The sequence below is a fragment of the Bufo gargarizans genome, chromosome 9 (assembly GCF_014858855.1).
Source record: "Bufo gargarizans isolate SCDJY-AF-19 chromosome 9, ASM1485885v1, whole genome shotgun sequence".
In the NCBI taxonomy this organism is placed as follows: Eukaryota; Metazoa; Chordata; class Amphibia; order Anura; family Bufonidae; genus Bufo; species Bufo gargarizans.
Window position 1 is genome coordinate 129,065,913 of NC_058088.1, and position 23,418 is coordinate 129,089,330.

The following is a 23,418-nucleotide window of genomic DNA, read 5'->3' on the forward strand; positions in this document are numbered from 1 at the left end:
CAGAACTTGGAAAAGTGAACCTGTGCTTAGACACTGAGCACTTCTACACCTTGTGACTATAGCCAATGCTATGCCACTGAGATCACCACTTGCTGGCTGATGAGACACACTGTAGACGGTACGTATTAAGGCAAATTGCCTGGATTTGTGGGAGGGGCTGAGGTCCGCCTCCAGCCTATTTAGGGCACTCCCCTTACCTGGCTCCTGCGTCATTTGAGGTTTGAGCTTTGACCCTCCCACCACTCCACTCATTTACAACTCATTTCTTCCATATCTTTTCCTTGGGTAGGCCCTCTTCTTTCTCAGGCCTACCTCATCCTCGGTTTCGGCACACCACAACCGACTGCACTCATTCCCTGCTTTCCGTACTTTCACTGTATCCAAATACCCACCATCATCCACCCGCGGGCACATGCTCCACCACTACACCTCTGCCTTCTCAATTAACGATCTGTGCTAGACGATAACTTAATTTTCACGTGTTTTTTACCAGATTTTGTTTGTACAAGCCTTTGTTGGCTTACCTGTTTTCGGCGATAATGGACATCCAGCCTCACAGATGTGCATGAATTTAGGGTCATTAGTCGCCTGCAAATAATAAGACATTAATGCATCTTTTTTGACCACCATCATCCACCTGCAGTCTGTTAAGTAATGGGTTAAATCCTTTAGCACAACCTGTGCTGACATTTAGCCGCTCTCTGGATTAACAATACCAAAGACATTCTTTTAACCCTAGCTAGTTCTTGGCGCTTGCGGAGTCACGTGCCAGCATGGTTCTCATTTCATTCCCTGGACTCAGGAAAGGTTAAGCTAGAATTCAGGCCAGAGAGGAATTCCCCATTTCTGGTTCCAAGATGATCTTCACTAAATTCCACCCTATCCCACAGCTTCACCAGGACGTAAGTGGAAAGTCATGTTATAGACAAAACTTATAGGGACTCCAAACACATTGTGTAGTCTACTATTCACACAACACTATGCTGAGGCTTTCTAGCTGTGGTGGAACTAGAATCTCAGCATGTTCCAACAGGGCGTTTGTCCTATCAGTTACATCATAGGACAGCAAAAGTCTTTACAATACGGCCTGTAAGAATAGCCTACAGTTTACCATTCCTGCAGCTTGCAAAGCCTCTGCTCTCCTAAAAGGTGCAGATAAATGGAGCACGGATCTACAGCAAAGGCGCGAATCCATCCAGTATAATATATACACAAGTCTGATTACTGTTCATATGTGAGGTTTCTACATCCATCTCACTAATGTACTTCAGTAATTATACCCTGAAGTTATTGGGATGAGAGGAAGAGGAGCAAGTTAGCAAACTATGGAAAAAATAAAAAGACTGAAGGGTGGGGTGGAATGGAGAATGAGTCACTGAAAGGTGTCTGGGAGTAAAACTGTGTCCAACAGAGGCATAAAATGTATTTCCACTCTTCAGAGCCAAGTGGCCACTGAATATATACAGACTTGTGCTCAGGTAAGTGATGTCCTTACATGGAACGGACCACTCTGTTCCCAACCATGCTCACAAAAACAGCCCAGTGCCTTTCATCCAGCGATTTGTTCATTACTGGAAACCGTAAGGAAATAGTCATTGGAATCACTGTGTAGACTGTGAGGAGGGCAGAATTCAGACTTCAAAATGCCCTAGTGCCTGAAGACAGATCGACACCATGTGAAATCAATCCACTAGTCTTGTATCTAAATTACCTTGCCAAAGAAGAGTGGCTCCGCCAACTTTTTTAACCCCTTAACCCACAGTACCGTAAATATACGGTGTTATGTGTCTCCACGTGTATTGAGCGGGCCCACTCTATACACAGCTGTCGCCGGCTGTGTCAGAGCCGGCACCCACCCGCACTGACAGGAAGCGGCGATCGCGCCACCCCTGTCATTTAACCCCTCAGGTGCCACAATCAACGCTGATCGCGGAACCTGTGAGTGAAGGCAGAGGGATGCAGCTCCCTCTTCCTTCCGATCAGAGCCCCAACAGTAAAATCATGGGGCTCCAAATCAGTTGACATGGCAGCCTGGATGCTGCTTAAGCGATTCAGGCCTGTCATGGCTTTCTCCATACTGAGCTATGCATGAGGCATAGCAAAGAATGGACAGTGTAACAATCCAATCCGCCTTAATAGATCTCTATTAGGGTGAATAGGAGAGGGGATCAAAAGATCCATGTACTAGGCCCCTAAGGGCTGTTTCACACGAGCGGATGCCGTGCGTGGTATCCGCTCCATGAAAGAGTGCCAAGACCCGATGCAGACCGCAGAGGCACGGAGCATTAACATGACTGATAATGCTCCATGCATCTCTGTGATCTCTTTACTATGAAATTACAGTGGAGCATTATCAGTCATGTTAATGCTCCGTGCCTCTGCAGTCTGCATCGGGTCTTGGCACTATTTCACGGAGCGGATGCCACGCACGGCATCCGCTCGTGTGAAACAGCCCTAAGAGGGCTAATAGTAAAAAAAAAATAAAAATAAAAGTAAAAAAAAGTTAAAGAGAACTAAACAAAAAAAAATGCAGTATTAAAAGTTTAAATCACCCCCCCCTTTCCCAATTTTACATATAAAAATATATAAAACAATAAAAAAATAAACATATTGGGTATCGCAGCAGCTGAAATGTCTGAACTATTAAAATATAAAAATATAAAAAATATAAAATATTAAAATATTAAAATATTAAAATATTTAAAAAAAATAAACTTCCTGTGCAGTGAACGCCATAACGGAACAAAAATGAAAAACACGCGATTTGCCATTTTTTTTGTCATCTTGTCCCACCAAAGAATTTAATAACAGTGATCACAAAGTCGTACATGCTACAAAAATGGTAGCAATAAAAACTACAGTTTGTTATGCAAAAAACAAGCCCTCCTACAGCTCTGTAGACCAAAATATTAAAAATGTCAGAATATGGTGATGCAAAGAAAATGTAGATTTTTCCAATGGTTTAATAAAACAACAAAATAAAACAATAAAAATGTATATATATATATATATATATATATATATATATATACACACACACACACACACACACACACATATATACATATACACACACACACACACAAGTTTGGTATTGCCGCATTTGTATTTAGCTGCAGAATAAGGACGTCAGGTCATTTTTACTACATTGTGAACACTGTGATGTTAAAATCCCCAAAACCTTGTTTTCGTTTCAATTTTGCCACACAAATAATTTTTTCCCGTTTTCTAATACAAGACATTGTAAATTAAATAGTGGCATTCAAAAATGCATCTTGTCCCACAAAAAATAAGCCCTTATAACTATGTTAACTGAAAAATAAAAAAGTTATGGCTATTGGAACGTGGAGAGGAAAAAATCCAAAATGTAAAAAGACGGGCTGGTCTTTAAGGGGTTAAATCACGAACACCAGACCTTTTGTAGCATTTTTGATAGATTTTATGTGACAGCTGCAAGATTGCATATAGATCAGTTTACTGCTAGGGACTACAACTGCCACTTAATAGTTAAAAATCAATCAAAAGTGATACAAAAAGTCTACATGTAGCCCCAAGACATGCTATGTCTCCATTTTGATATACAGTATTGTACTGGCCCACCATAGTACCAGAGGGACCTCTAGGGGACCCAGGCTCTGATACCAGTTGCCAAAAAGGTTCACGAGAAAAAGAAAAAAAAAAGAAAAAAAAAAAAAAAAAGGACATTTGTAGCTGCCTTTAGTGCCCAGAACTTGCAACTAGGGCCTATGTTTATGAATCAAAATCTATTGGACTTTATTGATGATATGAGGTTAGGGCCCAATAATAATTTCCTCTGATGAGCCCAAGGAACCCAGTCCGACCCTGTTGATATAGCTTTCCTGGCAAACATCTTGGTAAAAACAATCATGACATCATCGAATGGCTTATTAATATGTGGTGTGCCTAACAAATGGCTTAATGTGAACTACCTGCAAAGGGATTTAAGGGAATCTTGATCCAAAAAGTTATGATCTCTCTTCACGCACGCAATGTCCACTGGAAACTGGGAATCTGCAAAAGGAAAAGCAGGGTGGCGCTTAATACTAATATAGCGAAGCTTCACCTGAATAATTAAAAGCGTCCTCCAAAGCCTAAAAACATATAAAAGTAATCAGTAAATTTTAACCCCTTCCAGAACTATACATTTTGACCATCCTGGCATAGCCTACATGTGCAAAAAGTGTCAATTTATGTGGAAATAACTTTGAAATCCTTTCACAGACCCAAGACATTTTGAAACTTTTTTTTAAAATCACACATTGTACTTTATGTTACTGGTAAATAGCTGGTCTTACCTTTATTTCTAAAAAAAAATTGAAATTTCACAAGAGTTATTAATCAACATTCACCATAGGTCTACTCTATGTTGGCATCATTTTGCGAATGCAATTTTATTTTTTTAAACATTAGATAGCTTAGAATTTTAGATTTTCTTTAAGAAAATTTCCAAAACGTAATTTTTTTTAAAGGACCAAATCAATTTTGAAGTGACTTTGAGGGGCCTACATAGAAGCCACCCATAAATGACCCCATTTTAGAAACTAAACTGTTCAAACTGATTTTAGAAACTGTTAACCCCTTAGGTGTTCCACAGTAATTAAAGGGGTTGTCTCATCTTAGATGATATGCCCCCATTGTCTTATAGGTGCAGGTCCCACCGCTGGGAACCGCACCTATATAGAGAAAGGAGCCCCGCAAGATGGTGGCTGGAGGACTCCGGTCTGGCCACCTCAAGCCGGCTCCCCATAGAAGTGAATAAGAGCGTACTGCGCATGTTCCCATTCATTTCTATGGGGCCGACGAAAATAGCTGAGCCAGAGCTCTGCTATTTTCAACCGGCCCCACAGAAAATGAATGGAGGGCAGCTGCGCATGCGCAGTGCGACCTCCTTCACTTGCGGGGTTCCGTTCTCGATATAGGTGCAGGTCCCAGCAGACCTGCACCTATAAGACAATGGGGGCATATCCTAGCAATATGCCCCCATTGACCATGATGAGACAACCCCTTTAAAGTAAAATGTGGTGAAATGTAAAAATGTCATGTAGAATTTCAATTTTAATCATTTTATTCCTATAACACAGCAAGGGTTAACAGCAAAACAAACCTGATGTAGAGTGTTTCTAAAACCCAGAAACAGCACAATAAGAGGGCTTGCTGTTCACACTGGCACTCGCTGGGCACTGTTGACACATACAGCAGTTTATGACCACCTATAGAGCATTTCTTTAAACTGCAGAACCAAGGTAATTAAGGCAATTTTGACCCCATACCGTAGGTGTTTCTTCAGAAATAGATCTGTAGTGGATATGTAGTACACCACACCTGGGGGTACTACTAAATATTTATTGTTGTGCATTGTATTTCACTGTTTGTCTCCTGATTATTACTAACAGCAAGGAAGGCATGGCAAAGGTTAGCAGGATCAGGGTTAACAGCCTGTTCCTCCCCTCTTGATAAGAGTGGACTGCTCCTGTTCCTGCCAGCAGGGGGAGTTCCTGTAGCTTTAGTGGAGAGGATGCAGCCTGCAGTGCTCCTACTCCTATCATAGACTGATCCAGAGAGAACCACTGCATTGCCTCAAGTAAGAGAAGATAAATACAATGAAGTGACCTGCTACATCCAGCTTCTATAGACACTGCAGTGAAGTGAGGGAATACAGCTGAAGACACCCTCATCACCAAACAACCACTTGGCCTGTGTCACCTAAGAGCGGAATTGGCAACAGCCAAACTGCCTCTATATCCTTGCAGGTGCCAGAGAAGAACTGCACTAAAGCCTGTTGCTACTGTATATATTTTCAATTTCTAAAAAGGACTTTGTTACGTTTAGTTCTAGCCTTATTCTTTAGTGCTATAACTTTCACTGCAACAGACCCAGGGGAGCGACAGTCCGAGGTAGAACTCCATGACACAACTACAACACTACATCAGGGCCACTACCACTCCCATAGTGGCTTACTGCAGAAAAATGTAAATACATTTTGCCACAGACACTTCAGTCCCAATATGTTGTGCCCAACTTGTGCCACTGTAAAAAAGTTAGCTCTCTAATTATTACACTGTGTTTCCCGATTACAGAAACACTCTATATATGGCCCTAAACTGGGCTCCAAAGTAAAAGTGCACCAGCCTACTAAAAGTTTATGAATCAATGGCCATCAGTCTGCTATAATGGTTTATCTTGGTGTTATCAGTTGGGTATGTGTCCCTGCACAGTCTACACTAGCGGCACTGATTGGATAGTGTTAGACTGTGCAGGGACACACCACCAACTGCTGGCAATCCATTCATAAACTTCTAGTAGGAATAATAGTGGAATGGTACAACAAAGCGTTATAAGAATAGACCCTCCAGATTACATAAGGAATGCAAGGAGTAACGAAAACAGTCATGTCTGGATAGGCGACAGGTCTCTTTAAAGAAGCTTTACAGGGGTCTTATATTGAGGAGCTATCCACAGGATAGGTCACCAGCATCTGATCACCAGGCACCCCTGCCAATCAGCTGTTTGCAGAGGAGGCAGCGCTCCATGCAAGCGCTAGTTCCTCTTCATTACACTACCCGTCTTCTCGGAAGCAAGTGTAATTACAAGGACTCCCTCCAGTCACTTGAATGGAGAGAGTTCTTGTAATTACACTAAGCCGCTGCTACAGTGGGGACAACGTATAGTGTAATGAAGCTGAAGTAGCGCTCGCATGGAGCGCTGTCTCCTCATTAAATAGCTGTTCAGAGAGGGTACCGGGTGTCAGACCCCCGCCAATCAGATATTCATAGCCAATGATAAGTCATCAACAAATTGCCCTACACCACCATAAATAAGAGCACTACACACTGCTGGCACTACTGTATGTTGGAGGGTGCAATTAGTATCATTTATATGGAGCATGCTATTAATGCCTGCCATAAAAGGGACACTCTAACTGGCTTAATATGTGTGTTATTTGTGTACTGTATAGCAGAACCATTACTACATTTGCTTAAGTGCACAGTATGGCAGTAACACCTTCTCCCACTGTATAGTTATGGCCGGACTGGGAGCAAAGCTTAGGGGAGGCCGGCATGACTGGGTTTGGCTCAGGGAGACACCTGGAGGTGGCGATAGGTTAGTTAGTAAAAGGGGGGCGGACTAGAGAGATTAGGGGGATAGGGATTAGTTAATGATTTTAGGGGTTAAAAGAAGGAGACAGGTAGTAGAAGGGTGCCATGTTAGGTGGGAAGCAAGAGTCCCGCCCGCCCACCCCAATGTTTCCTTTAGGTGGGTGTGGCAGTGTTGTGGGAACGTTGGGAGTTCGTGGGTCTTGGTCGGTGAGGTAAGTAATTGAGGGAGAAAGTCTTGTCACGGTGGCTGTGACAGGGGGAGGTCCTTGAAGTTGGTTTATTCACTGGTGAGGATGATCGGAGGGCTCCACGGTTGGGGCTGGACTCCCAGTGGTGGCGGAATTGAAGGGGGGGCCATTCAGCGGTGCTTCCAAGCTGGCGGGCAACGGCTGGAGGCAAGATGGCACCCTGGTGAGGTATTCCAGTTATTTGGGGCTTCAAGGAACTCCTCTTGATAGGAATTGATTATGGTCATGGCTATTTTATATGGTTATTTATATTCTATATTATTTGTTTATAAAAACGGCTTCTGTGGCGATTTATTCCAGCCTGGTGTCAGAGTCTTTATAAAAGGTAAAGGGGGAATGGGGATGTTTGGGGAAAATGGATTAGAAAAAGAGATTGAGGTAGTTGTGGTGGGGTCTTTAGGGGCATAAGAGGATGAGAAAAGGGGGTCGACCGGCAAGTAGCAAATACCCCCGTCAAGTGACATTTACGTTACAACATGCATGCTCAACCTGCGGCCCTCCAGCTGTTGCAAAACTACAACTCCCAGGATTCCTGAACAGCCTACAGCTATCAACCTACAGCAGGGCATTGTGGGAGTTGTAGTTTTACAACAGCTGGAGGGCCGCAGGTTGAGCATGCCTGCATTACAACAATGGGATTAACTATGTTCGCTAAAGGGGTTGTCCGAGCTGTGTAGTTTTGGAAAAAAAACAAAAAAAAAAAAAAACACAACAGTCCCTTGTACAATTTTGTGTCAGTTAAAAGCAGCAAAGCAATGTTTTCGCTGTTTTCCACGTTCTAGAGCTGATTCACCACTTCCATCAGGAACAGGAAGGAAGGTTTTGCACCTAGTTATGAGCTTAGGTTGTTAGCAGTTGCTGTCGTCTATGTTATTTGGGAGCTGTTTTCATGAGGGGGTGATCTGGAAGTCACTTGGTCAGACAATGGTTGGCCTGACACTTCCCCATGATGCCATGCTTCCAGCTATTGTTCCCACAGTCTGTTCCATCCTCTCAGCCCCGTGTGAGTGTCGGGGCCTCGATTCCTGAGTTTGTGGCTCAGGCTGAAAGATACTCACACTGAGGTAAGCAGCAGAGGCAACAAAGACACTCCAGGAAGGATATGCTCCAAATGTGATAAAGTGACACAGGTTTAGGAAAATATTACCTTCATACAACTGTGCATACTGGGGGAATCCCGCAGCCCGCAACCAGTCACAAGCCTTCTTGGCCTCAATGTCTGTAACAACAATAGAAAACATTAATGTTAATTATGTTCCCAATCCTCTGCATTATAATTCAGTAAAACAAAGTTTTTAATTGAATTTTGTTTTTCTAAAGTTCGTTCTTATATTTAGTCAAATCTGAACAGACTTGAAATTCTGAAATGAGGCACAAATGTTTTTGGGTAAATTCACACACAGCAGATTTGTTGCGGGAACATCTGACTGAAAATCTTTCCCATTCATCTGAATGGGATTGTGTAACATCCCAGAGTTAAGTTGCGAAACTCTTTTACCCCACTACGACCTGTTAAGTGTATCTGCATTGTCATCCTGTGTAATTTAACATCACATCCTCACTAATGTGCATTGGAATCCTTGTTGAATATACTTTGCTGTAATTTCCATGTACACCAGCCGGTGGCAGCAATGTTTAGAAGGGACTTAGTTCAGTTTAGCATTTCTAGACTGGAATAGCACTTTCCAGTTTAGCTTTCCCTTCTGTGAGGAGGTGTGGAATGTTCCCACATCCTGCCTCATGGGTGGAGAAGGAAGTTAGAGTGAGTGTGCCAGCCACCCCGGCTAGGGGAAGGCTGTGCTTGTAGGAGCTCCCAGTTCTAGGGAGCCAAGCCAGAATCTAGTCTCGGCTGAGACAAAAGATAGTCATTCCCAGCCTGAACCCTTCAGCCTCAGCTGGTAGAAAGCAAGCAGCATCTCCAGTATTCCAGGAAGAAACATACCCTGTGAGCACAACTGTGAGTACCGTTCAGAGACCAGGAGAAGCCAAATTCCTCCTCAGCTAGTCAGTCCCCAAAACAGCAGAAGATAGTAATTCCTGCCACATTACATAGCCACAAGCAGATGACTTATCCTGCAGAGAGCTCCAGGCACATGATAGAAGCAGAAGACAGATCCCTGCCACATATTGCCAATACCTGCTGGGACCCAAGGCTATTGCTGTATCTCACTTGGATGAAAGCTGCATATAGTAAAGACTAGTTTGTACTTTATTCCAAGTCTGGATCTCAATTATTGCTGCAAATCCCTCAATTACTCCTACCAGGAGCCAGGATCCAGGAGTCCAGCCGTGCCCAGGTAGGAGACACCGTTGACACTATTACTATTACCATACAGAGACATTACCCCACTCTGACATTCCTAACCTGGTACGCGAGTTACAACACCTTAAAGGGCCCTGTGTTAGCACCCTGCGCACGCTGCAATTGGCGTCACAAACAAACCATAGACCATTATACCCATATCCTGACCCACTGCATAATTGGTGTCCGTGTAACTGCACCCACGGTCCGGCTCATTGCAACTGCACTGTGGTAAACTCATGGCTGTCTGCAAACCCCCTTCAGATGAATAGGACTGTCGCAGACGTTTCTGCAACAAGCCTGCCATGTGCAAGCTCATAGTGGCCAGAAGTTCTGTGCGGACATTTTCTAGGCATTTATATTTCTGGAAAAATGGGTTACGACCAATGTAGATGACACAAAAAGGGTTCGCCCCTGCTTTTACCGATCTCGGTATACACCTCGGCTCTGGCATAACCATGAGAAGATTTGGTGTTCACAACTCTAGGAAAGCTGGGTGACAAGCATGGTGGAACTGTAATAGCAGCCATGTTGATTTCCAGGACAAGAAATAAAGAAGAAACTGCTGGACAGAATTATTAAAGTGAAAATATCTTTCTCTGCACTGACTGGTGGCACTTGTCTTATAGTCCACATTTGTATTTAGATTATATGCACTTACGGTATATAGCGCTACTATATTCCATATCCAACTGTCCCCAATGGGGCTCACAATTTAAGGTCCCTATCAGTATGGAGTGTGGGAGGAAAACAGAGTACCCGGAGGAAGCCCACGCGAACGCAGGGAGAATTAGAATACACATTACAGCCGCGCTTTATAGACAAAGTCTAGCGTCAATCGGCTTATCATTCTTAGAACCCATTGTGATTCTCCCGCTCCGGCACGTTTCTAGAGTTCCCCCTCCCTTACACTCTGCTAAATAGTTTCCACTGCTAAATATTTTCCAGCAGGAGCTGAGAGAAGACTTTTACAACCGTCCTCTCATTTTTAGATCATCACTTTAAAGCATGCCGCAGGGTGAGATGCCCCCTGCACTATAACCTGATGTACATACCAGCATTTTTTGACTTGCCTCAGCCATAGTAGAAGGTAAACTTAACCAACGTAGCAAACTAATAGCCATGAAGGACACATATTTTGGAAATGGATCATCTTTAGCTAGAAGCTTAAGGCTGTAAAGCCATCAGACTCTACTATTGAGTCATTTGTAAGAATGTTGTCAGTAGGCTATCATTACACTGGTGCATTTCCTATGTCAGCAATGCATGAATGTTACCTTGTAACAGAGTACGCCATAAATCACTACACACAAGTCAGGTCAGACACGGGTAAACATGACTTCATTACTGAGCCAAGACTAGACCTACTCTCCCTAAGGCCTCATGCACACGACCGTTGTTTTGGTCCGCATCAGAGCCGCAGTTTTTGTGGCTTGGATGCGGACCCATTCACTTCAATGGGGCCGCAAAAGATGCGGAGAGCACTCCGTGTGTTGTCCGCATCCGTTGCTCCTGTCCGTGGTCCGCATAAAAAATAACCTGTCCTATTCTTGTCCGCAAAACGAACAAGAATAGGCAGTTATATCAATGGCTGTACGTGACATTCCACAAATTGCGGAACACACACGGACACCATCCGTGTTTTGCGGATCCGCAATTTGCGGACCGCAAAACACACAACGTTCATGTGCATGTAGCCTAAGGAGAGTTAGTTCCCCCCCCTGACCCGGACACAGGCCTCTCACCCAGTTAAGCCAGTACACTCTGCTCTGCACTGAAGAGGGGCAATTACCCCAAAACAGCTGTCTGCAGATGAGGTTCTGGCTTATTTAATATCCAAGTCATGTCTCAAGGCTTATTTTAAGAGCTGAACATTGACTTCTAGGATAGCTGCCTTACATCTGGTGGCATTAGAGGCAGAGCTTGTTAAGAGCTCATTTGCATCCATTCCCTCCCAGAATTCCAGAGGAGCATGTATGGCTTATAAGTCTCCTCACACTGATTAAGGTGCTCTCTCCCTAAGGAGAAGAGTTAGTTCCCCCCTGACCAAGACTAGACCTAGCATGCCTCAAGTGTCCATGTCCTTCAGAAGTTTAGTTCACATGGTAAGCTTATAGAGTCATTGAGCCATACTAGTAGTGTCATGGTTCCTGCAGCAAGCCTCAAACAGCTTTACGAGATACCTCAGCAGAGGCCAGGCACCAAGAAATGATCTTCTCTAAGCCATACTAGTTGTGTCAATGTTTCTGCAGCAAGCCTCAAACAGCTTTACGAGATACCCCAGCAGAGGCTGGTCACATTTTTCTTCAGTGAAAAAAATATATGAAAAAACATCTGCAGCAGCATTAAGGTCCTGACCAGCTTGCACAGGTTATGGGACAGCAGAACAAGAATTGCTTTAGAGGGAGGAACATAAGTTTGTGACATTTATTATGAAGCAGAGAACATTGTTGCATATAAATAAAATATACTAGACTATATAATGACTTTAATAAAGCAACCCTCTCTAATTAGCGTATGAAAGCATTTCATGGGCTAGGAGCACCTCTGGGAACCAACCATGGAAACCATTTCTTGGCAATTTTGACTGGTATTTTGATCCCTTAAAAATAAAGTATTCATAACAAAGGTATTCCTAAAGTTTAACCCCTTAAGGACTTAGGACGTACCGGTACGCCATGTTTGCAGAGTTCTTAAGGACCCAGGATGTACCGGTACGTCCTAACTTTAAAACTACATTGCGGCGCGGCGGGGGATAATAAGAACAGGATTTCATCCTGTCACAACGCCGGGGAGGGGGGGGGGGGTCATGACCCATACCCACCCCCCCACCCCCACCCCGCATCAGCGATCGCAGCAAACCGCAGGTCAATTCAGACCTACGGTTTGCTGCGTTTTCAGTCCATTCGGGTGTCCGGTGACCCGATCAACCGGAAAAGGACGGTGATCGGTGGGGGGAGGAAGTGCTGTCCTTGGTGCTGATGAGAGAGGCGGGAGATTCAAACTCCTGGCGATCCTCTCTTCCCCTCCTCTTCCTGCACAGTCCTCACCAGCTCCTGCGATCCCCCGTTGGCACCCATCACCCTCCAGGTAGGTTAGGGTCAGTGAGGGAGAGGCACAATTAGGCAGGGATAGAAGGGAGAGTTAGTTAGGGGTGGGGAATAAAAAAATAAATAAATACATACATATATACACACACATATACCCTACCTAGACCCACCCAGGGGTGCTGCCACTTGATTCCCCCCCCCCCCCAATTCCCCCCACACACACTTTTATTTGTTTGTTTTGCATGCGCTGACTGTGGCCGGCACTGTTAGCGCATCGACCGCCCCACCGCAGATTTTTTATTTTTTTCTTAACACTTGTCCATTTCATTTTTTTAACTAAAAAGTAAGTGAACACCCGTGCCCCCACACACACACACATACAATAAAGTTTTACACGCACGCACATACACACATACATACCCATGGCCCGACGGATGTTCTGCAGATGCCGCAGTTTGAGGATGCCTGCTTATTGTCTCCAAAGTATGAGAGCTATACATATTGAGCTATAAATAACATTTAACCCAACCCCACCGGATGAACAGCGTAAAAAAAAAAGAAAAAAAAGAAAAAAAAAGCCATTTTTTGTCTCCTAACATCACAAAAAGTAATAGCGTGCAAACATAATGTCATATGCACCCTCAATTAGTGCCAATAAAACCGCCATCTCATCCCGCAAAAAATGAGCCCCTACATTAGATAGTCGCCCCAAAAAAAAAAAAAAAAATACTAAAATTATTTTTTTGTTCCTAAAATGATAATATAGTGTAAAATCTAAATACATTTTAAAATGCAGACATTTTGGGTATCGCCGCGTCTGTAAGAATCTGCCCTATAAAAATAACATTTGACCAAACCCCTCGGATGAACAGTGTTAAAGATATTAAATAAAAACGGTGCCAAAACACTAATTTTTGGGCAAAATTTCCATTTGAATCCTTTTTTTCCAGTAATAAAGCAAGGGTTAACAGCCAAACAAAACTAAATATTTATTGCCCTGATTCTGTAGTTTGCAGAAGCACCCCATATGTGGTCGTAAATAGCTATATAGCCACACGGCAGGGCATAGAACGAAGGGAACGTCATATGGTTTCTGGAAGGCAGATTTTGATGGACTGGTTTATTTACACCATGTCCCATTAGAAGCCCCCCTGATGTAGCCTAGACTAGAAACTCCAAAAAAGTGACCCAATCTGAGAAACGACACCCTTCAAGCTATTCAAAATTTACTTTACAAATTTTGTTAACCCTTTAGGTGTTCCACAAACGTTAATGGCGAATGTAGAAACAACTTTAGAATTAACATTTTTTGTTACCTTGCCTCAACCAAAAATCACATTTACCCTAAAATAGTCCCAAAACAACAACCACCTTATCCCGTAGTTTCCTAGATGGGGGTCACTTTTATGGAGTTTCTACTCTAGGGGTGCATCAGGGGGCTTGAAAGGATACATGGTGTAAATAAACCAGTACAGCTAAATCTGCCTTCCAAAAACCATATGGCGTTCCCCTTCTTCTATGTCCTGCCGTTTAGCCAAGTAGTAGTTTACGACCACATATGGGGTGTTTCTGAAAACTACAGAATCAGGGCAACCCATATTAAATTTTGTTTGGCAGTTAACCTTTGCTTTGTTCCTGGGAAAAAAATGATTATATTAGAAAATTTTCTCCCAAAAAATAAAAATCGGAATTCTTACATTTTATGTCCATGAAGACTTGTGGAAGACCTAAAGGGTTTACAAAAGTTTGTAAAATCAGTTTTGAATACCTTGAGGGGTGTAGTTTCTAAAATGGGGTCATTTTTGGGTGGTTTCTATTACGTAAGTCTCACAAAGTGACTTCAGACCTGGACTGGTCCATAAAAAGTGGGATTTGGAAAATTTCTGAAAATGTTTATAATTTGCTTCTAAACTTCTAAGCTATGTAACATCCCCAAAAAATAAAATGGCATTCCCCAAATAATACAAACATGAAGTAGACATATGGGGAATGTAAAGTCATCCCAATTTTTGGGGGTATTACTATGTATTACAGAAGTAGAGAAACAAACTTTGAAATCTGCAAATTATTCCAAATTTTTCTGTAAATTTGGTATTTTTTTGTACAAAAAAAATTAACTTTTTGACCCAATTTTAGTAGTGTCATGAAGTACAATATGTGACAAAATAAAACAATCTCAGAACAGCCTAGGTAAGTCAAAGCGTTTTAAAGTTATCAGCACTTAAAGTGACACTGGTCAGATTTGCAAAAAATGGCCAAGTCCTTAATGTGAAATAGGGCTGAGTCCTTAACGGGTTAAGACCATTAATTTTGCAGTACATCTAAAAGAAAGGCCAAAACCTTTACCACATGCCCAAAACCCGAGTCTAGGCACAATAAATGTTGAAGTCTCTGGTTTTAAATGGTGGACCTGACCTTCTCTTGCATTGCCAAGGATCAAACACAAGGAGTGAACATGTGAAGCGGTGTCAAGCTGTATATTAAAAACATGTGCAATTTCTTGTAACATCCCATCCCCCACCTGACATTTTATTCTTTTAAAAGAGATTTGTTTTCCCCCCTCAGATGTCTAGACACAATCCTTGTACATTGGGTGTGATTTATATACTAGCTTTATTAGAACCAGACACTATATTTCTAAAAAGACCTATTTCATGGCCCCGATTTAGCATGCCCTCACTCCAGAATTCGGGCTTCAAAAAAAGTCTCAAAATATTGATTCACTCATTCGTCCGGTGATCTGCTGCACCTTCAGACGGGCAAATTATCGGTAACGAGCACTCGCAGGAACGTTCGTCCCCGATAATCTGTCTATGTGAGTCCACCTTTAGGTAAAGGACAAACATGTGACAAATATGCTATAAAGTACTCTAACACAGACTCAAGCAAAACAGGCTTCAAATATTCCCCTCATGATAAATTCACCTAATGTCTTTTTCCCCGTCACATACGTGTGTCCCGTTTGATAAATCTGTCTGGCTTAACATACTTTTTCTGTGTCACTTTTTTCTTATTTTTAAAATGGCCACATTCCACAAACATGTCTAAATCCTGGCCAAACAGGACCATAGTTTCTAGGAAACTACAACCTCACAAGATACCACCAGTCAAAACCAGTTTCTAGAAATCGCAATATAAAATACAGACAGACACTCTGTATCTGTGAGGAGTGGATGGCAATACCTGCTCAGTCCTCAGGGGAAATGGCCATGTGCCGGAAATGGCTTGATGGGAAAGGCGGCAACTGGGATTTGACAGCAAAGGACAAGGGGTACATTTATCAAAACTGGTGTAAAGGAAAACTGGTTTAGCTGCCCATAACATCCAATCAGATTCCTCCTTTCATCTTCCAAACAAACTCTGGAAAATAACAGATGCAATCTGATTGATTACTGTGGTCAACTAAGTCAGATTTTATTATTTTCAGCAGTTTTGATAAATCTCCCCCAATGTTTTAGCAGGTAGTCGCACCAACAATAAACCAGGTCCATACAGCATAACATTGTGTACGAAAAAAGTACAAAACTGCAGAGAAGGAATCGGCAAAAGTGTGGTACTCAATTGCAGGAAACCCTGGCGGCTATAGTGGTCTTTTCTTATGAGGTAAGATGCTACAGAGACCCCCTCAGTTAAATCAAATTAAGAAAAAATAATAATACATACAAATGTAACCAATGGCTTCTCATCTGGGGGGGGATGTTCTTATAACCATCGAAGCTCAACTAAGGGCTCAAATTGAGGATCTGCAAAACACAGATACCGGCCGCGTGCCTTCCGCATTTTGTGGAACAGAATATCCGACCCATAATAGAACAGTCCTATCCTTGCCAGGAATATGGACAAGAATAGGAGACCTTCTACTTTATTTGTGGGTCCTCTACATCCGATGTGCAAAAGATGTGAATCAGATCCGGGCTGAAAATACAGTCATGTGCATGAGGCCTAAACCTCCATTTTTCCAAAGGAGTTTTTTCTATGGGGTCTTAAACGGAACCTGTCACCTGCAAAACGCATATTATACCGACCACAGTACCTTACAGTATCCCCCAGTGTGTTGCTAATGATGTTTTTCTTTCCTCTTTGTGTTTCTTCATACTTTTTAAAAATGCTGTTGTCTCCGAGTCAGGCTTGAAGTCAAGGGGGCCTCCTTGCTTCAAGTAAAGCTAAGCCCACCCCTTTCCCCTCCTCTCTACAATTAGATGGACGCGATGCCGGGATCGTGCTCTTCTAGCGCATGCGCTGTACGCTGCCTGTTACAGCGCGATCCTCACTCACTCACCTGCATTTTGTGGATGCACCGGACAGTTTGATCGTGTGGCTGGCCAACGCGCTATAACAGGCAGCTTACCGCACATGCGCTAGAAGAGCGCGATCACAGCAGCATGTCTAATTGTAGAGAGGAGGGGAAAGGGGCGGGCTTAGCTTTACTTGAAGCAAGGAGGCCGCTGCCCCCTTGACTTCAAGCCTGACTCGGAGACAGCGCCAACCGTCATTAAAACTGCGTTTTTAACAAGTATGAAGAAACACAAAGAGGAAAGAAAAACATGATTAGCAACACACTGGGGGATACTGTAAGGTACTGTGGTCGGTTTAATATGCGTTTTGCAGGTGACAGGTTCCCTTTAACTGTACCTGACTGGACCTTCTGAATACACCCAAGAACTCAGAAGAAAACTGCATTTTATGCCCATATTATTTGTACCTTTTTCAGCTGGGCGCTCATATTTTGCCCGCAGGGCAGTAGTTTGTTGCAAGGCCAATAACCACAAAGTAAAAAGGCACACGGTATACCGCAAACTGGCAGATGTGGAGCAATTACAGGTGAAGCACATTGGTTTTGTGTGTTTCATCTCTACTAGCTGAGGATGAAACAGGAATTTGTTGGTATACAGCATGCCCTGTGGTTTTCAGCCATCTGGCACACTACCACCCACAGCTGTAATGATAAAAACCCAACCTGAGGCAGTATTCACATGACCACGGATCCACAAAACACAGACACTGGCCATGTGCACTCCGCAAGATTCGGACAAAGATAGGGCATGTCCTTCCTTTTGCAGTGCAGAGGCATAGACCCAGAAGCACAAGAAAGGACTTGTGCTCATGTTTTGCAGATACGCTGTTTATGGTCCTCAACACGCCCATCACACGTTCATGTGAATGCACCCTTAGGGTGCCCCTACAGTTTCAGGCTTTTTAATACAGTTTTTGAAGCCAAAAGCGGGTGTGAATTATACCACTTTTCAATCCACTCCTGGTTCTGGCTTTAAAACTGCATTAAAAAAACCTAAGGGCCCCTACACAAACAAATTTGGTCCTGCATTTTTTATTCACTGAAAAAAAAAAAAAGGTTGGTTTTTATGGCGGCTTACCAGTGGTGTTTTTTCATCAAGGCACAGTTTGAGTGATTTAAAAAAATGCCAAAGCCTCAACATGCTGCATTCTGAAAACACCAGGATTAGAAAAAAAACAAAAACATAATTTGGCTTTAAAAAGTCGCAACTCTACCGGATGTGACTTTCGTGCTATTGCGACTTTTCTAGTCGCAACTGGCATTTTACACCTCGCCAGTTTTACAAAAAGGGGCATGGTGAGGGCAAAGTGTGGGCAGGCCCATCAGTCCTGACTCATTCATCATGATTTATGCCAGAAATGTGTGTAAATAATGACAAATCTATGGCTGCTCCAAGCTGCTGCAGATTTCTTTCCATTGTCCAATTTGAAGTCCTTCATGAAAAGCCTCTTTCCAGGAAAGAGCTAATTTGTCTTATGGCCCACTAGTTCTAACCCTATTGATATTGGTTAATTTTTATTTATTTTTATTCATTTCCCTATCCACATTTGTTTGCAGGGGATTTAACTACATTTTTCTGCCTTTTGCAGCCCTCTAGGCCTTTCCTGGGCAGTTTTACAGCCTTTTTAGTGCCGAAATGTTTGGGTCCCCATTGACTTCAATGGGGTTCGGGACGAAGTTCGGGTCGGGTTCGGATCCCGAACATTTCCGGAAAGTTCGGCTGAACTTCTCGAACCCGAACATCCAGGTGTTCGCTCAAATCTAATGGTGACACATTGTCCTCGTCACACTATACAGCCACTTCATCCCAGGCTCTGGAATGAGTTATGTCACCGTCATGTCATTTAGACTGTATTATACTTTGGACTGACTAACCCATATTACAGCCACAACCTGCAGACCCCTTACAGCTCCACGTTCACTTCAAAGTCTAGTTCACAGAAAATTGTGTGTGTGTGTGTGTGTGGGGGGGGGTCAGGTATCGCAGTCATAATACCTTCTCATGAAGATATAATTAATACTGCAATAGAAGTAATCAGCAAACCTTGCTTGACTTGTGGTCACATCTACTGGAGCACAGGAACTCACTCCATGGCACTGTTGCATTGAGGAGTGAAATTTGCTATAAATTCAACTATTGCTCAAGCTAAAAAGCAAAAGTCATTACTCAGCCCTGGTGTAAAACAAAGCGCGACATGGACATGAACTCAGCCAGTACTCAGGGATTACTAGGCTCTATAAGTACAGAGACACACGTCTAGGGATGAGGTCCATATCTGATAATCAGAATGTAATGTCACCTGGCTTCTGAATTATAAGGCTGGCTTCACACGTAACAATGTTTGTTGGCCACATGCTAAATACATGTGACATCCTGAAACTTTAGTGTCATCCAGTGCACGCATTCAACCAACTTATATGCCCGCATTCATCCAGTTGAGGTTCTTTCAGCCTCCGTTGGGCCAGCATTCATTAAGGATAGTGCTTCTTCACAGTATGGAACAGAACTGCAGACAGCACTGTTCCATACAGAGGCGTCCAATAAGAAAATATTCCGAACAGTATAACTTATTTGTACCAACTAGGCATTTATACAGGCCAAATATAAAAACAGAGAAACAGTATATGTCCAGCCATGATGGAAATACAATTTAAAAAACGGAGTTCACGTGTCAGCTATTAAAAGGGAATGCAACAAGTCCAGAAGGGAACACATCAAATCGCCCTCAAACTACTTTGTCAAGGCCAGGCCCATTTATAATGTGTTTTTCTAGTATTTATGTGCAGATAAATGTTGTGATCATTGCTTCTGAAGGAAAGTTCATGCTGTTGCTTCAAGTGTTAATGATATTCCAAGACACATAATCGTAATGAGAAGGGAGAGACCTCATAAGGGAATTTCAGAATAGGAGGAAAAGGAAGCTTCCTCCCAGCCTGTATTGTACTTGACGGAACTGCATTCCAAACTATGATGACTGTCGAAAGTAAAGGAGAGAGTTAATGAACATCAAATGAAACGTAACGTTAGGTTGCATATAAAATCACCCACCACCAGCAGTGCCAGTTATGTCTCAGGCAGATATGTAAAGGATTACAAGTGTGGTCAGTTTAGGGTCTTGTCAAAAGAGGCTCTCAGAGGCTAAGTCTGGGTAGTGTAGCTCTTGGCGAGAGGTTTCTTACTGCTAGACTAGCTTCTACGATGGACTGAAAGACATTTTGCAAAGTTCATAGACATTTAAAGGAGGTGCATGATTGGACTGAAAGAAGCAAGATGGTTGTTTTAAAAATAAAAAACACCCACCATCTAGGCCGCTTTGATCTATATGTTAAGTGTTGGGACCAGTAGTTATTTGAGGGCACACACACTGAGAACAAGCCAGGATAATTTGATCTACTGATGAGCACAAGCAGGTCCAACAGTTTTGTTGTCCACCATCCATACACCATCCAAACACACTCCCGTCTCTGGCAGGACCATACCCACTTGCTTAGCAGAAATAAATTTGAATCACAGCATTCATTACATGTCCTGCCATTGACAGCCAACCACCATTGTCTTTGTTGGCAGTTGTGAACAAGAAACCTGACCTGCTACGGACAGAACTAGAACATGGGATGTAACAGGATCAGATTGTAAGGGTCAAACCTACCCTGTGATTATTGATGATAGAGAGAAAAGAAAAAAAAAAAAACTTTGTGACACAGTCTATATACACACACAGCATATAATACATGGTTGTGTAGTATTATGTGAGCTGTGTAGGGCGGTATTACATGGGTTGTGTACAATATTAACTTTGAGATGGTTCAGGTCAACCATACATACTTGACAACCTAGCATACAGAATTGTGGTGCCATACTGCATACAGCAGATTATATATAAAGATTAAATGGTCAATTCATACTTCGATTACAGTGGCAGTGTAACAGTCGACATGGCAGCAGATGTAAACAGCAGGGCTGGACTTAACATATAAAGTATTTATACGTCCAGTGTTTCTGTGAATAGTATTAGTGTTCACATTAGCTTAATGTTGAGGGACAATACACTGCCATCGATGGCCAGCAAACAGTCTGCAGCTTCCCTGGCTTGTCACCAGCTATAGAGGCCACGCACAGAAATGCATACGGTACGATCCTGTTAATTTCATTAGCACACCATAAGATTTTAAAATTCTTATTATTAGCAAGGATTATAGGTGTCATTTATGTACAGATATGTGCCACTTTTTGGCATCGATCTGTCGCAGATAGTGGCGCAAAGGTTATTTCACCTTTCCCATTGCTCATGCCAGGTCTAAAAAAGGGGCAAAAGGGCAGGCTGGCAGTCCTGTCTAATTTATCATTTTCGTCTCTTGTTTTAGGCGTAGAAAATGGTCTAAATCTACACCAGCAAGTGAGCAAGTGTAAAGTCCGCCTAAGTATAAGTAACCTAGGTGGTCTAAATTGCCGTTCTTCATAAATGTCCGCCTATATGTCCAGAGCTCAGAGAAACTATGGGCACAGATGGGCTCTGTGAGAGGAACGGAGGGAGAGGATCGCCTCCCAGAGATTGGCTGACAGCAGGGTAGAAGTCTCACAGCCAGAGAGACAGGAGAGAAGTCTGATCTATAAGGTCTGGCCCCATTCCACACGTTAGTGAATTACAAGGTATGCCATCTCAGTTCTCCACTGACAGCACACGTACCCACTGATTTTATTGTGTTTATTTATACCATATATCCCAAGTTATGGGAGCACACCACAGCAATTTTTTTTAGTACTAAGCGATGCTTTTAACTCCACCCATTGCATATCTATACAAGCCTAATAACCTTAGTGCCCCCTTCAAGGTAGTTATGCCACCATCGTGTCACCCGCCATGCTAGGGAGGCTCGTCCCCGTCACCGCCTGCCATCGGCATACAACTGCTCCGCCCCACCAACACCGGATGCTGCACACGGGAAAAAGCAGCGGCGGCCATGCAGGCTTCAGAAACGATGCGGTTGCCAGGCAAGTACAACTTCTGGGGCACGGGCATATGGGGGAATTTCAGGTGTCCGATAACCCCTTTCAGGACTCATGGGCACAGTCTCCATTTCTGTTTTGATGCATTGCTACAAGCTCTGTACATATGGAGTCGGCTGCTTTTAGAGTGTACATGAAACTATTAAAATGTACATTATGCAGTGTAAGTGAAAAGGAATTTTTCACATGTTGCTTTAATCAAGTCATACTCCTCTGCACCCATCAGAGCATATTATATAGTACATTGCATGAGGGCAAGACCAAGGCTATGCTCACATCTGTGTCACAAGCTCAGATTGAAACTCCCGTCACAGATTCCGTCACATTTGACAGGAAAAAAAGGAGATCTTATTCCAGTCAAAACAACGAACACCTCGGTGGACCCCAAAGGACTACACTGTATGTCAGTGCGCCAGATCTGACACTGTATTGTGGTTTCCATTTAAAATGTGGAGGGAGCCTTTGCAGTTTATCACTGCTTTTAGGTGAGAGTCATGCTATGAGCAGACATATGTGATGACATGATGCTTCCCTGAAATCAAAGATCACAAGGTTAAGATCCTGCAGTATCAATCTCACTTGTGCAGGGTCCTTTACTTTTTTTTGTAGATTTGTATGTGAAAAGAGGCGAGGAAGGGGAGATAAGAATGAACATTTCTTGTAGGGAAACACCATGGGGCATATATAGTATATGACAGTACAAGCACCTAGAATTTGTCCGTTTTTCTGGTGTTTGTCCCTGGCACGGCACAGAAAGAGTTATGAAGTGCGCCATGCAGGATACACATAGATGTAGAGATCATCCTGGTGTTTCTGACACTTCTTTGTCTAAAGATAATTTACGGTAAGCCTTGTGTTCCCCAGTCTAAGCCATGCTGAGCTGCATCTCATCTAAAAGCATACATAATTGTATGATGCAAAAAGGCGCAGAACATTGCAGCACATTGAGTCGCATGATCGCCGCCTACACCATCACACTGCACAGTTTGTTGCATGTTCCATAGAATGAAAAAAAAAAAATCTTTACAATTCTGGACACATTTAACAATTAAGAACACATATAGTATGTATTATTCCTAAAATATGACACATTTAACAAAGAACACACTATTCATAAATACTGAAAAAAAGGAAAAAAAAAATTATGATTACACTTACCGGTAATCGGATTTTCCTGACCCCACGACAGCACCATAGAGAGATGGCTCCACCCCCAGGACAGGAAACCTGCAGCATAAAAAAGGTGGAGCCACTCTCCCGCCTTTCCAGAGCATGAGAGGGACTCCCCTTTACGTTAGTTTAGTTCTTACACATGCATAAAAAAAATGTATGTGTAAGAACTAAACTAACGTAAAGGGGAGTCCCTCTCATGCTCTGGAAAGGTGGGAGAGTGGCTCC

At 42.9% G+C, this 23,418-nt stretch overlaps 1 protein-coding gene across 4 annotated transcripts in view; it reads right to left on the minus strand.

Annotated features, from left to right (window-relative positions):
* The window catches only part of STARD8 (StAR related lipid transfer domain containing 8), a 226,777-nt gene that overhangs the window by 52,562 nt on the left and 150,797 nt on the right, over positions 1–23,418 (minus strand). For all 4 annotated transcript variants that reach the window (XM_044305494.1, XM_044305493.1, XM_044305495.1 and 1 more), the window contains 3 exons: positions 8,514–8,585; positions 3,951–4,032; positions 525–588 (listed from right to left, as the gene is read on the minus strand). In XM_044305494.1, coding sequence (XP_044161429.1) covers positions 525–588; positions 3,951–4,032; positions 8,514–8,585 — 218 coding nt within the window. The remainder of the gene's footprint in view (positions 1–524; positions 589–3,950; positions 4,033–8,513; positions 8,586–23,418) is intronic.